The sequence below is a fragment of the Bufo gargarizans genome, chromosome 11 (genome assembly GCF_014858855.1).
Source record: "Bufo gargarizans isolate SCDJY-AF-19 chromosome 11, ASM1485885v1, whole genome shotgun sequence".
Lineage (NCBI taxonomy): Eukaryota > Metazoa > Chordata > Amphibia > Anura > Bufonidae > Bufo > Bufo gargarizans.
Genome location: NC_058090.1, coordinates 86,415,286 through 86,430,758, shown reverse-complemented (window position 1 = coordinate 86,430,758; position 15,473 = coordinate 86,415,286). Strand labels below are relative to the sequence as shown.

General features: G+C 44.9%; 1 protein-coding gene across 1 annotated transcript in view; it reads left to right on the top strand.

The window, feature by feature from the left end:
* BUB1B (BUB1 mitotic checkpoint serine/threonine kinase B) overlaps positions 1–15,473 on the top strand; it is a 43,480-nt gene that overhangs the window by 14,606 nt on the left and 13,401 nt on the right. Inside the window, 3 exon segments of the mRNA XM_044272649.1 lie at positions 570–682; positions 5,810–5,961; positions 7,520–7,563. Coding sequence (XP_044128584.1) covers positions 570–682; positions 5,810–5,961; positions 7,520–7,563 — 309 coding nt within the window.

Here is a 15,473-nt window from a genome sequence, read left to right as displayed (position 1 = left end):
CCCCCCTTCGTTATCTCCCATTGTACTCTGTAAGAGCTCAGGACAAGGACATTTTGGGTAGGCTCCTGCTAGGGCTGTCTGGAGCTATTTTAGCAGGTGGACCCCTGTGGTGTGTGGCAGACAGAATGTCTGGGGAGGGAAAGGGGGATGTGATGGATTACGTTCTTATCTGTTCGCTTTCTGTATATAAGTCTGTGCAGTTGTTCAATAAAGCTGAATTTGTTTCACCTACACGGAGTCCCGTCCAGTGACTGGGGAAACTGGGAGCTACAGATCTGTGGTTTGCAATATCACCTGAGGAAGGAAGAATACAGAGGCGGACATACTCTTCCTGAGTACTAGCCAGAACAGGGATTGTGTCCCCATGCTCTTCCCCAGCTGCAGGATCAGGGCTAGGATCAGATGAATGGATGGGAAGTCAAGCATGAGGACTGACACTCCATTCCATCTTTGTGGGACTCTTGGAGATGCTTAAGAGCTGTACTGTGACTGTTTTGTCTCGCTGTGGGGAACAGAATCGCCATGCACAAGGTAGCTAGAAGACGAAATCTGTGTTCTCTCTTTTTCAGAAGAACTCCAGGCCAGTGCTCTCCGAAGACAAGAGATGGAGAGGCAGATTGAAGAAATGGAGAAACGACTAAAGGCAAACTCTGTCACAAATCAAGAAACGGCAGCTGACCAGGTAAAGACACTCGTCTTGTGTTCTAAGTTTCTGTTTTACATTAAAAGGAACCTGTCATTAACGTTATCAACAGATTAGTTGATTTCAGAGGTCTGTCATTTATAAGTTAAAAGTAAGTGGTTGCTGAGAACAAACATCACAATCGTTGCAGCCCAGGCCTGGAAAAGTCGCGGACACCTGAGAAGAGTCATGGTTATTCATAAATCCCTGCTCTCCCGCCCACCTACTGATGATTGACACTCTAATACCTAGTTTTCCATTACACCCAATGACAGCACCTGTGAGAGATCCTCCCCCTTCCGGACAGGAAACAGGAACTTCCCAGATCTTGAAAAGGATTCCTCCTCTCTCCACTCCTAGTTTCTTCCTGTTTCCTGTCCATAGGACAGGTGTATAGATCTTTCCCGAATCTAATTTTTGCAGGCTGCAGGACCTCTAGGGTTGAATTATATACCTAGTGGAGGGTACCTGACGGCGTAAGACTCCACTAGGAGCCGCTGTGAAGCCCGGGTTGTCTCCTTTCGGTGCCATGGGGGGATTCCTGTTGGCTTCCTCATGTCCCTTCTGCCTGCAGCTGGGCGATGTTCCAGGAGGGAGGGGAATCTGTCCTCTCCCTACACATCGGAGCGGCGTGTACTAGCAGGACCTGTTTCCGGATGTGCGGTGAGTTGCCTGCGCAGGATGTGACGCGTACGTTCCACACTAGGTGCAGGAGTGGAGGAGCCAGAAACATGGCAGGTGGTGTGCGCCCTTCGAAAGGAGACGCTGGCCAGCCATCATGGAAGGGAGCAGCCGCAGTGTGGCAGGTTGCTGTACGGTGACCACCGCCCTTCCAGAGTCCCCCTGTAATTCCACTGATGATGCAGAAAGAGGGGGGTGGACCACAGCACACCGAAGGCAGGAGCAGCACTCCGAATCTGGCATGGTACTCCTGGGGGTAATGGGGGGGTTGTACCCCACTATCTCCTGGTTAGGGGATTGTTTCTTGTTATTCACTGTTGGCTATGTGTTAATGCTGGTTAAGGAGCCCCAAGGAAGGTCACCCACAAGACAAAAGGCAGAGAGCGTGGGATTTGCAAAAAGAAGCTAAGCCCATCTTGGCCCAAAGCCTGTTGTCAAGCATGTTTGGAAGAGTGGTAGCGGAAGAATCTCCATCTCTCTTCCAGAACATTCAAAACCTGGTCAAAATGGAAGTCCATTCTTCGGTAGAACAGCCTATAAATCACTTCCTAGCTCCTCTAGACAGAGGAAAGTTCAGGTTGTGGTATAATACTCTACTGAGTCCGATTAGGAGGAAGAAAGCTTAATAGAAAATTCATGACTCTACCTCTGAGGACCTTGCCGGGAGGCCATTATTTCAAGTAGAGGCTACAGACCTTTTTATTAGGAGCAGTAAGGTCTACTATGGAAATGGAAGACTAAAAAGAATCCAGGTCAAAAGAGGATTTAATGTTTAAAAGTCTGAGACCAAGGAAAGCGAGAGTGTTTCCCATACAGGACTGTGTTAAAGAGGACCTTTCACCAGAATTAAACTTCTAAAGTAACTATACAGGCATGTAGAGCGGCGCCCAGGGACCCCCCTGCACTTACTGTTATACCTGGGCGCCGCTCTACATGCCTGTATAGTTACTTTAGAAGTTTAATTCTGGTGAAAGGTCCTCTTTAAGAAATTGGGGAGGGGGATGGGGGAACAAGCCTGATTAAAAAAAATAAAATATATATATTTTAATTTTTTTCTTAGATCAGGGAAAAGGAAGTATCCTTTTACCTGATCAGTAAATAGTGGCATGGCAAGATGTACCGCGGGTGGATGCCCCTAAAAAAAAATCGTCCTTCCCTTTTGAGGATTTGGATACTCTTAAAGACCTAATGGATAAGAGCTGACACCCATCTTAGAAAAAATTGGGAGGCATCCACTTTTTCCTTTAAACCTAATATTGCTAAGACATTCGTGGCTAGGTCACTTAAAGGGCTTCTGTCACCCCACTAACCCTTTTTTTTTTTTTAATTTATTTTTTTACTTATAATCCCTATACTGTGATTTATGCCTACATAATCGAATTAATCATTTTGGTTCAGTAGATTGTGTTAAAAACGTGCTTTTAAAATATGCAAATTACCTTGCTACCAGCAAATAGGGCGGCTACTTGCTGGTAGCAGCCGCATCCTCCGATCCTAAAGACGCCCCCTCCGCATGTTGATTGACAGGGCCAGGGAACGGGATCGTCCTCTGCTGGCCCTGTCTGCTATCAAGATCTCGCGCCTGCGCCGTAACGGTATTCAGTCGGCGCAGGCGCGCTCCTTAATGCGCCTGTGCCGATGACGTCACATCTACACCAGGCGCATTGAGGATGGAGCGGCCAAGCGAGTGGCCGCCTCTCAGTGCGCCTGCGCCGATTGAAGACAGGTACGGCGCAGACGCGAGATTTTGAATGCAAACAGGGCCAGCAGAGAACGATCCTGGCCCTGTCAATCAACATGAGGAGGGGGCGTCTTTAGGATCGGAGGATGCGGCTGCTACCAGCGAGTAGCCGCCCTACTTGCTGGTAGCAAGGTAATTTGTGTTAAAAACGTGCTTTTAAAATATGCAATCTACTGGACCAAAATGATTAATTAGATTATGTAGGCATACATCGCAGTATAGGGATTATAAGTAAACAAAAAAACAAAAAAATAACGGTTTAGTGGGGTGACAGAAGCCCTTTAAGGTTTGGTTGGGGGAGTTAGAATCGCATTTAGCTAGTAAAACCCTGGGAGAACTACTGCTGGAAGCAATCCCTACTATGCTGAAGGCAGTTGATTTGATTTCAGACACATCGGCTGACGCGTTAAGACTGTCAGCCAGAGCAGCGGCTTGTCCAATTCTGCCAAAAGATCCCTATTGTTAAAGGGGTGGAAAGGGGACATTGCATCAAAATCCAAATTGGGTGTCCGTCCTTGTCGGGGTATTTTTCTGTCTGGTCCCGCACTGGATGATATATGGGTCAAAGTCTCTGACAAGAAAAAAGCGTTTCTAGTACCATCTTTTTCCAAACAAAGAAAGCTGTTTCAATTTAGAGAGGAGGCTAGGGACCAAAGGAAAAGCTTGGATTGGAGAAGAAATAAATCAAGGTCTGTTGTTTAAGTTCAAACCTCAGTCTTGAAAACATATCTCAGCAATGACGCCAGGCCTCTGGTGGGGGGGAGAGGTTATTTTTACAGTCCTCGCCAAGGAGAGTAAAAATGACAGCTTTACCACAGCGTTCCCCGAAACAGGCAGCTTTATTAAGGGAAATAAAAGACCAAAGGGGCAAAGCGGTCTTAATCTCGGTGCCGGCAGGAAAGAGGGAAGTATTGTATTCAACACTTTTTCTGGTCCCCAAACCAAACGGGTCCTATCGGACTATAACAAATCTGAAAGACCCGTATGGAATCAGTAGCATCAACAATCCTTCATCTGTTCCCTAATTGCATTATAGCGTCAATAGATTTAAAGGGCGCCTATTATCACATACCCATACATCCCAGGGTTGCAGTGCAGACAAAAGATTCAGTCCTTCATCTAGAGTTCAGAGCGCTTCCCTTTGGGGTGTCTCAGGCACCGAGAATCTTCACAAAACTAATGGCGCAAATAAGGAGATGGACATCATAATCATCTTGTACCTGGATGATCTCCTTATAGTGTGACAGTCTCAGAATATCCTGTTCTGTGTCAGTTGGAGATCAGAGAGTTGGTCACATGACACAGCTGAGGATCAGAAGGGAGGTTATAACTCAGAAATAGTCACTGATGAGAAGATTACATTCACTACAGATGTACCGATGTATCATTCTAGTAGGTCAGAGAATAAACATTTTTGCGAGAGCTTCTTTAAAGCAAAAACAATCTTGTACCCTGCTGAGTTTACCTGGCAAACCCATGTGTCGGAAATGTGAGAAGGCTACACCTCCCGAAACAGATGTAATGGCCCCTCCCCCAACCCTGAGCGCATTGGGTGGGTGCTGTGATTCATGTAGAAGCGGACTTGTTGAAGGAGGATTTTAAAAAGGTTGTAATTGCTGATTTCTTGCCACACCTGTTCAAGGTTTTGTCTGGTATTGCAGCTCAGCCCCTTTCACTTCAATGGAAGATGAGCTGCAATACCAGACACATCCCATGGACAGGAAGGGGGGCATGAAGGAAGCCAGGTTTGTCTAACTCTAGGCAGCCCCTTTACGTCTGGGATGCCAAGAAGGATTGGGTTTAAAGGACTTTTTCCATTAATGGTCCTGAGAGGATTTCCTGTCTAGGACTGGAGAAGTGGCAAAATGAATCGAAAGGAAGCCTTGCCTTGCGGTGGAGAGTGGAAGTGAAGAGAGCTAGGGTCCTAGCTAGGAAGGAAAGCGGTGACTAAATTAATGTCTGCCCGGGCATGCAGGGGTTAGAAGTGCTGTAAGTAAGCACTAACTCAGCCCTACAGTAGGGTACCAGAAAGAAGAGCGCTGCTCTAATCAATTGCCGGGAAAATGGCGGGCCACCAGTCGCATGGAAGGGATGTTTGCCAGAAGGGCCCCGTCTAAAGATTGGCTGGACACTGGCAGTGAGAGCACAGCTGAGAAAATCTGTTAGCAGACCTCTCCCCTGTGTGCCGAAAGAGATGACCTCCCCCAAGTGCAGCTGGGTCGCTTCCCTCAGCGTGCTGCCTTTTTATTGAAGGAACAGTGCTGGAATGAGAGGGCGTGAAGTAAGGTGACACAATCGCTGTGTGTAACGGCAGATTTGGTAGTCTGCCTCTCATGGAGATTGGAATGAGCAGGAAGTTTGGTGGTCTTCCAGTGGGGTAACAGGTGGCATCATGGTGACTTCGACCTAGGTTTAAATCTGATCAAGGACAACATCTACAGGAAGTTTGTATGTTCTCCCTGTGTTTGTGTAAGTTTCCTCTGGGTACTCTGGGTTTACCCCACCGATTTGATATAGAATAGGCTGTTAAATCAACGATATGAGGTAGGATTTTTTTTGTCATGCACTAGATAGGGAATTTATGGTTGGAGGCAACAGATGAAGCATTTTAGTATAGAGTCTTTTATGTTGGACTAGATTTAGCATTATTGATGCCTACTGCTTACCACACGGCTAGCATTTTGGGAATTATCTTTTCATTGCAGCCTGTTCAGTCTGGAGAGTCCTTCAAAATATATTGTGATCCTGAAAACCAATCTCCTGAACAAGAGGTGGTGTCCATAGCTACGTGTCCTCAAAACGAAGAAGTTCAAGCAGCGTCTGTGGAACATCATCTTGCTGCTTCTACATTATCAAGGCAAGTGTAGACACGTGGTTGATTTGTCATTATGGAAGACCAGACATGCTTTTGTGAAATCTTTATCCCAATGTGCTGTATTTTAGGCTTCTATGGGATACTATCAGTGGGGGTCTTGGAGAGGGATACCAGTCTACTGGTATTACTGAAAGAATGGACTATGACATTTGTTTGCCATTCTTGGCTTCTGCTCGTAGAAAATCTACATCTAAACTAGAGATGAGCAAATTTCTTGCAATTAGTTTTGGATCTGATTGTTAAAAGTTCGATTCAGGTGCGAATCCATTCTACCTCCATAAAAATTTGCTCCAGGTTCGCTGAAAGTTGGTATATAACACTCATCTCCTAGGACTTGTTTTCTGAAAAGACTCTAGGAGGAGAGAGTCTACTACACTATAGTGGGTTTCTGGGCTATATATATATATATATATATATTTGCATTCCGGAGATTGCCTAAGATGTGTAGTACGTGTGCGGAGTATTGTAGGCCTGGAAATAACCCTCTGCATTCATATTAGCTTTCCTAAGCCTATCTGATGCAAGAAGTGCTGATTTTCCTGTATTTTCTCAGAAACACAGAATAATGTTGACTGGCTTACAATAGTGTTCATGCATGCTCTGCACCCTTCATAAGGACATGTAGTACCCCAGCCAAGGCCTCTCAGGCAGTTAAGCAAATTTTCTTTGCTCTAAGGAAAGAAATTGCTGGGTTCTTAGTATAAGACGCTCAGATTTCCTTTCCCTTTGGAAAGGAACCTAAGGCTACTTTCACACTTGCGTTCGGGGCTCCGCTTGTGAGTTCCGTTTGAAGGCTCTCACAAGCGGCCCCGAACGGATCCGTCCAGCCCTAATGTATTCTGAGTGGATACGGATCCGCTCAGAATGCATCAGTCTGGCACCGTTTGTCCTCCGCTCAGCAGGCGGACACCTGAACGCTGCTTGCAGCGTTCGGGTGTCCGCCTGGCTGTGCGGAGGCAAACGGATCCGTCCAGACTTACAATGTAAGTCAATGGGGACGGATCCATTTGAAGTTGACACAGTATGGCTCAATTTTCTAACGGATCCGTCCCCCATTGACTTTCAATGTAAAGTCAAAACGGATCCGTTTGCACTATCATGAACAAAAAAAATAAAAAATAAAAAAATGTTTTTTTTTTTTTTTTTTTTGTTGTTCATGGTAATGCAAACAGATCCGTTCTGAACGGAGCCACCGTCTGCATTAATATGAGCGGATCCGTTCAGAACGGATCCGCTCGAACGCTAGTGTGAAAGTAGCCTTACTTGCATGTCTGTCTTCCAGAGAAGCATTATGTGAGTAACTCGGGCACAGCAATAGAGTAAAACATCATTATTAAAAAGCACTGATTGAACAGTTTGAGGCAACCACCAGGGGAGTCTTATTATGAAAAAGCACTGATTAAAATGTTTGAGGCTACCACTAGGGGAACATCTCCATAGACATGTCATACTGTCATGTTTTAGTGACTTACTGTCATAGCATCTTTAATTGTTTGGAATTAATAAATAAAAAATTTGATTTGTTCCCTTTCGTTTAAAGCACAGCGATCCCATTGGTGGCTGAAAACAAACTTGGTTGTCTGGGTGAGTAAAAAGCTCCTTAAGCCTTATAGGAAAAATATAGTTAAAGGTAATGGAACACAAAATAAAGCGTGAAAATAAAAATATGGTGAAACGCTGGTTTATTTGGCTTCCCTGCCCCTGTGTTTTATTTTTTATTTTTTATTTTTTTTTAATATAGAGATTTTACTTTCATTCTTATGCTTAATTTATGCGTTCAGAGCAGTGGTTTACCACCACCTTTCTCCCTCCCATGGGCCAGGCATCCTCCTTGTCCTCTTTCACGTATGTGCCGTCAAGAGTTTAGTCACCACATGTACGATATCTTTGAGCTGTCTCCTTTAATGAGATCCAAACTACACACGTGCCGACTCAACTCCCGCCGGAGCATGCACAGCATTGCAGGGCCAGGCAGGAGGACAGTGAGCCCTATTAGGCCTCATGCACGCAACTGTATTTTCTTTCAGTGTCCATTGTGTTTTTTTTTTTTATTTTTTTTTTGCAGACCGTATACGGAACCATTCATTTCAATGGGTTAGCAAAGAAAACGGAAGTTGCTCCGTGTGCATTCCGTTTCTCTATAACCGTATTTTCCCCTCACCCACGACAGCACCACGAGAGAGAGGCGCCGCCTCCACAGACAAACCTGAAGCATAAAAAGGCGGAGGCTCTCTTCCCACCTCAGTATGGTTTCCTGTCCCTGGAGGGAAGCCTGAAGTTCTAAAGCTGGCTTCTTCCCCGGCTATCCCTGGTTTACCTGCGGTCTTCTATAGTATATGGTAGCATATTCTTGCACCGAAGGACCAGCAGAGGCGCGTTGGCTGATTCAGAGAGCTTTGAAGCACTGTGGGATTTGGTGGCGTAGTGGCGCACCTTAGGCAGCGAGGAGCAAGGCCCAGGGGCGGAGCGGTGGCTTCCGGATGCCTAAGTGGCTTGACAGGAAGCAGAAGACGTCGGTGGAACGCAAAGGCACCGGAAGTGTGGGCGCGCGGGGATAACTCCATAGGATGCTCGTAAAGAGCGCGCAACCCGAAGTGTAGTTGCCGGCGAGTTCATGCGAATAGCATGTGTATAGTCTTCTGGCGGGTGTTCTCTTCATAACTAGGATTAGGAGTACTAAATCCCGCGGCAAACTACCATGGAAGAAGACAAAAAGGATATTCCGGAAGATCCTGCTTCCACTCCAGCTTTGGTACCTGAAGGAGGGGGGGGTGAGCAGCCTCTGGCCATTATTTTATATAATACTTACTTTATGTTAATGGCACGTATGTACAGTACAGACCAAAAGTTTGGACACACCTTCTCATTCAAAGAGTTTTCTTTATTTTCATGACTATATGAAAATTGTAGATTCACACTGAAGGCATCAAAACTATGAATTAACACATGTGGAATTATATACATAACAAAAAAGTGTGAAACAACTGAAAATGTCATATTCTAGGTTCTTCAAAGTAGCCACCTTTTGCTTTGATTACTGCTTTGCACGCTCTTGGCATTCTCTTGATGAGCTTCAAGAGGTAGTCACCTGAAATGGTCTTCCAACAGTCTTGAAGGAGTTCCCACAGATGCTTAGCACTTGTTGGCCCCTTTGCCTTCACTCTGCGGTCCAGCTCACCCCAAACCATCTCGATTGGGTTCAGGTCCAGTGACTGTGGAGGCCAGGTCATCTGGCGCAGCACCCCATCACTCTCCTTCATGGTCAAATAGCCCTTACACAGCCTGGCGGTGTGTTTGGGGACATTGTCCTGTTGAAAAATAAATGATGGTCCAACTAAACGCAAACCGGATGGAATAGCATGCCGCTGCAAGATGCTGTGGCAGCCATGCTGGTTCAGTATGCCTTCATTTTTGAATAAATCCCCAACAGTGTCACCAGCAAAGCACCCCCACACCATCACACCTCCTCCTCCATGCTTCACGGTGGGAACCAGGCATGTAGAGTCCATCCGTTCACCTTTTCTGCGTCGCACAAAGACACGGTGGTTGGAACCAAAGATCTCAAATTTGGACTCGGACCAAAGCACAGATTTCCACTGGTCTAATGTCCATTCCTTGTGTTCTTTAGCCCAATCAAGTCTCTTCTGCTTGTTGCCTGTCCTTAGCAGTGGTTTCCTAGCAGATATTCTACCATGAAGGCCTGATTCACACAGTCTCCTCTTAACAGTTGTTCTAGAGATGTCTGCTACTAGAACTCTGTGTGGCATTGACCTGGTCTCTAATCTGAGCTGCTGTTAACCTGAGATTTCTGAGGCTGGTGACTCGGATGAACTTATCCTCCGCAGCAGAGGTGACTCTTGGTCTTCCTTTCCTGGGGCGGTCCGCATGTGAGCCAGTTTCTTTGTAGCGCTTGATGGTTTTTGTGACTGCACTTGGGGATACTTTCAAAGTTTTCCCAATTTTTTGGACTGGCTGACCTTCATTTTTTAAAGTAATGATGGCCACTCGTTTTTCTTTACTTAGCTGCTTTTTTCTTGCCATAATACAAATTCTAACAGTCTATTCAGTAGGACTATCAGCTGTGTATCCACCTGACTTCTCCACAACGCAACTGATGGTCCCAACCCCATTTATAAGGCAAGAAATCCCACTTATTAAACCTGACAGGGCACACCTGTGAAGTGAAAACCATTTCAGGTGACTACCTCTTGAAGCTCATCAAGAGAATGCCAAGAGTGTGCAAAGCAGCAATCAAAGCAAAAGGTGGCTACTTTGAAGAACCTAGAATGACATATTTTCAGTTGTTTCACACTTTTTTGTTATGTATATAATTCCACATGTGTTAATTCATAGTTTTGATGCCTTCAGTGTGAATCTACAATTTTCATAGTCATGAAAATAAAGAAAACTCTTTGAGAAGGTGTCCAAACTTTTGGTCTGTACTGTATATTACAGGAAAAACCTAAGAAAGCTGTGTCTAAGAGGAAAAATAAGGAATGTGCCCTATGCAGATGCCCTCTACCTTCTGAATACTTAAAAAAATGTCAGGTCTGCATTGACAAGACAGTAACAGAGGAATCACTGTCTTTTTATAATAACCTTCAGTCATTGGTCAGATCGGCTAGGTCCACTAGGAAGTCGGGGAGTCAGAATGAGCAGAAATCTAGAAGAATTCAGCATCTTAATTTGGTGAGCTCCTCTGACTCAGAGCGAGAACAAGATTTTCATTCTTTTGAGGATTCATGTTCTGACGTATCATCTGACTCTTCTGGAAAAGAGAGGGAAGATATGGGAAGGCCCTTTTTTCCCTTTCATCCTCCATGACGGCATACCGTGAGAGATGACCCGCCTCCAACCAGGTAGGGACAGGAAGTATAAATTTGACCCTCCTCCGGCTCCTCCTCAGTGTCTTCCTGTCCCTCCAGGTAGGAGATAGGTTTTCCCTTATGGTCGCCGACCATGAAGAAAGAAGAGGATTACCATGTGAGGAGGCAGCAGAGTCCGGACCCTAGTTGGGGAAAACGGGCTCTGAAAGACCTGTCTCTTACCTGCTGCTAGCGCGGGCAGACAGGTCCACGTGGGGCCGGACACTCAGGGAGTCCCTCCGGTCGGTTGCTAAACTCCACACTGCGATCCGGCATGGCCGGCGCTCAGTGTCGTCACCGGAAGTGGACGCGCTCCATGCGTTCCACGAAGCGTTCCACAGGCTTACTTCCGGTATGGGGCCTGAGAGCACTTCCGGGCGGTGGATCGCATGCCGGCGGCGGCGGGAGATTCAAAATCGCGCAGGATTATGACGGAGGTCGTCCTCTGATCTGAGGTCTTAAGGTAAAGCTATTTAAGGGGGAACAGTGAGCTGGCTTCTTACCCTAAAATCATGCTGGATCCAGGTGAAATATGGAGACCACTCAGGGATCCGTACCAGTGAGTAATGTCGCTAGGACAAGGGTAAAGGCAGTATATTCTGTTAAGTTAACCCTTATGTATTTTCTTTCTTTCTGTATGTGTGTCAGAGAAAGAGAGTGCTCAGAAAGCAAAATCTAGTCAGAGGGCAAAAAAGCGCAGTCTCTGTTCTGTTAAACTTTCTGATTCCTCTACTAGGAAGGTGTGTAAAAAAATGCACTGACAACATTTCTAAGGATTTAGTTCCGTCCCTAAAAGAAGAACTTAAAAACACAATTAGGGAAGAAATCAGGGCTGCTATGTCAGATACCTCATTAATCCCTTCCTGCTCCAAACAGGCGCAGGGACCAGCGAGGGGGATTCAGAATCAGGCTGAAGATTCTGGTTCGGATTCAGAAAAATCTGTAGACCAGTCCATGACGAGATGTTCAGTGGATTTGAGCAGAGGTCTAACCGAGGCTTTCCGGTACATAAAAACATGCACGATCTAATTAAAAGGGTACCGGATAGGAAACTATTCATTCCTAAGACAATAAGGCGACGGCTCCCCTTTTCTAGTGAAGATGAAGCTCTTTTAACTACCTGTCCTAAGATAGATGTTTCCCTATCTAAATTAGTGAAGGGTCCAAACGCCTTACCATTTGACCCATGGATAAAAAGACGGATCAGACCCTCAAAAAGACATGGGAAGCTTGTGCGGCCCTGTTCAAACCAAACCTAGCTGCAACTTCAGTATCCAGATCACTAAAGAAATGGCTCACGCAGTTAGAATCCTGACTGAAAAGCGGAAATACATATGGTGATCTAAAAGATTCCTTTCCGCTCTTAATTAAAGCTGTGGATTTCCTATCAGATTCCACTGCGGAATCTGTCAGGATAGCTGCAAAGGCATCCGGGTTAGCGGTCGTGGCAAGAAGGTCCCTCTGGTTAAAGTCTTGGTCAGGTGAGGTCAGTTCAAAATTAAAGTTATGTACCTTACCTTTTCATGGTAATTTGTTGTTTGGAGAAGATTTAGAGTCCATCCTAGAAAAGGCTTCCGATTCAAAGTAGACCTTTCCCAGAGATTCCGGGAAAAGGAAATTTCCCTTTCGGAGGGTTAAAAAAAGGGACCCCCTTTCAAGCAAAGTCAACAAACCCTTGGGTCTTAAATACAATATCAGAAGGCTACAAAATAGTTTTCAGTCTTCCTCCTCCCTCAAATATTTTCAGGGTAACTCCCATTCAAAAAAAAAAAAAAAAAAAAAAAAAAAAAACAGCTGTTCTCCAAACAAATCTGGAAGAAGGGATTCGGAAGCTACTGGCTCAAAAAGCCATAATTCCGGTTCCCTATTCTCAAAAAGGTCAGGGATATTATTCAACCGTTTTTCTAGTAAAAAAACCAGACGGGAAATTTCGGTTAATAATAAACCTAAAAAACTTAAACAAGTTCATACAGTACAACAAATTCAAAATGGAAACAATAAGATCAACCGTGAATCTGCTGGAAAAGGGAGACTTCTTAGCCTCCCTAGACTTAAGAGACGCATACTGCCATATTCCGGTATGCAAACAGTCCCAAAAAATTCCTGCAGATAGCGGTTTATTTGGGGAAAGATCTGCTCCACTTTCAGTTCCAGGTATTACCCTTTTGGGATAACCTCGGCCCCCAGGGTCTTCACAAAGGTGATGCTAGAGCTGGTGGCCCACTTGAGAAGGAGGAACATCCTGATTATTCCGTATCTAGACGACCTACTGATAGTAGGCGAGTCAAAACAGTCACTGGGGAACAATCTCTTAGTGACCTGCCAGACGCTGTATCTAGCAGGATGGCTAATAAATTGGGAAAAATCAAAGCCAGTCCCGTCCCAGGAAATAATTTTCTTGGGTCTCTCCCTGGACACCACTCGTCAGAGGACGTCTCTTACAGAGCAAAAAGTCTCTGGAGTGGTAGAAAAGGTCTCAAGGTTTCAGAGTCATCCATCTTGTTCGATACGAGAAGCTATGAGACTACAAGGGACCTTGACCTCTTGCATCCCTGCAATAAAGTGGGCTCAGTTCCACTCTCGAACTCAGCAACAGTGGATATTAGCCTGCTGGGACAGAAACCAAAGTTAATTGGAACAAACAGTTCTGATTCCCTTTACGTTAAACCAGAGTCTTCTGTGGTGGAAACAAGTAAGTCACCTATGCCAGGGAATTCCATGGAATTCGGAGGAACAGGTGTTCATCACTACAGATGCAAGTCCTTTTGGGGTGGGGAGTGCATTACTCTAATCACTATTTCCAAGGGGCCTGGCAGACCACCAGAAGACTTGGTCCTCAAACCAAAAGGAATTGATGGCAGTTTGGGAGACTATAAAAGTGGCGAGTCAATACATAGAAGGAAAAGATGTCCAAATAAGATCAGACAACACAACAGTGGTAACGTATTTAAACCATCAAGGTGGAACAAGAAGCCAATGTCTGAGCCAAATAACAAAAAAAAAAAAAAAAAAAAATATAAGATCCCTTTCAGCAGTCCATTTAAAAGGAAGCTTAAATGTAAAAGCAGACTTCCTAAGCAGGGTCAAAATATGTCGAACAGAATGGAGTTTGAAGGAAGAAGTTTTTCTCCAAATAACCCAAAAGTGGGGGGTTCCCCAAATAGACCTCTTGGCATCAGCCACAAACGCAAAAGTAGGTCGTTTCCTTTCCCTCAATCCAAGAGACAAAAGCGAAGGCATAGATGCTTTTTCAATAAAATTGAATTTCCATCTAGCTTATGCCTTCCCCCCTGCAACTAATGTCTCGAGTGATAAAGAAGATAAGGCAAGACAGGGCTCATGTTATTTTGATAGCCCCCTTATGGCCCAAAAAATCATGGTTTCCTCTTTTGAAGATCATGTCCATCCAAAGTCCATGGATCCTTCCTTGGGATCAGGATTTGTTGTCGCAGGGTCCACTTCTCCATCCCGAGGTGGAAAAGCTGCATTTGGCAGCTTGGAACCTGAAAGGTTTATCTTAAAAGCTAAAGGCCTGACAGATCCTGTCATCAATACTATGTCGGCTAGTAGAAAGGAGACAACCTCAAAGATCTATAATAAAGTTTGGAGAGCCTTTAATACCTGGTGTATAAAAGAGAAAGTATCCCCTGAAAAATTTTCAGTCCTTTCAGTTCTAGGTTTCTTACAATCTGGGCTGGAGAAAGGTCTTCGTCCCAATACTCTGAGGGTTCACATATCGGCCCTTAGTGCAGTTTTTGATGAAAAAAATTACCAATCATTCTTGGGTTGTCAGATTCCTTAAAGGGGCAGATAGACTGAGACCGTCATTGAAAGCTATGACTCCCCCCTGGGATCTTAATGTAGTTTATCGGGCTTAATAGAAAGCCCCTTTGAACCCTCATCATCCGTCTCTGTAAAATATATAACACTGAAAACCCTGTTCTTAGTAGCAATTACATTAGCCCGCAGGGTTAGTGAAATCCAGGCCCTGAAAATTAATGAACCTTTCTGTGTTATTTCTTCAGATAGAATTACGTTTAAATTGGATAACTCCTTCCTTCCCAAAGTTGTGTCTAATTTCCACAGGCAAGAAGAAATATTGGTTCCCTCGTTTTGTGAAAACCCGAAAACAGAAGGGGATGAGAGGTTTCATAAATTGGATGTGCGGAGAGCAGTGCTTATATTTTTAGAGGCCACGAAGGCTTTCAGAAAGACTGACTCCTTGTTTGTTCAGTTTCTTGGCACAAATAAAGGGCAGAGAGCAACAAAAAATACTATTCCAGATTGATTAAAACAGCGATCTCAGATTCATATAAAGTGCTAGGGAAATCACCTCCTGAAGCCTTTACAGCCCATTCTACGAGATCAGTTTCTGCCTCTTGGGCAGAGAGGGCTAACGCTTCACTACAGCAAATCTGTAGGGCGGCCACTTGGTCTAGCCCAAATACTTTTATCAAACATTACAGAATCCATGTTAAGGCAGGTCAAGATCTAGCCTTTGGGAGGAAAGTCCTTCAGGCTATAATCCCCCCCCTAAGTTGTTAATATGTTATATCTCATGGTATGCCGTCATGGAGGATGAAAGGGAAAAACCAAATTACGTACCGGTAATTCCCTTTTCATGAATCC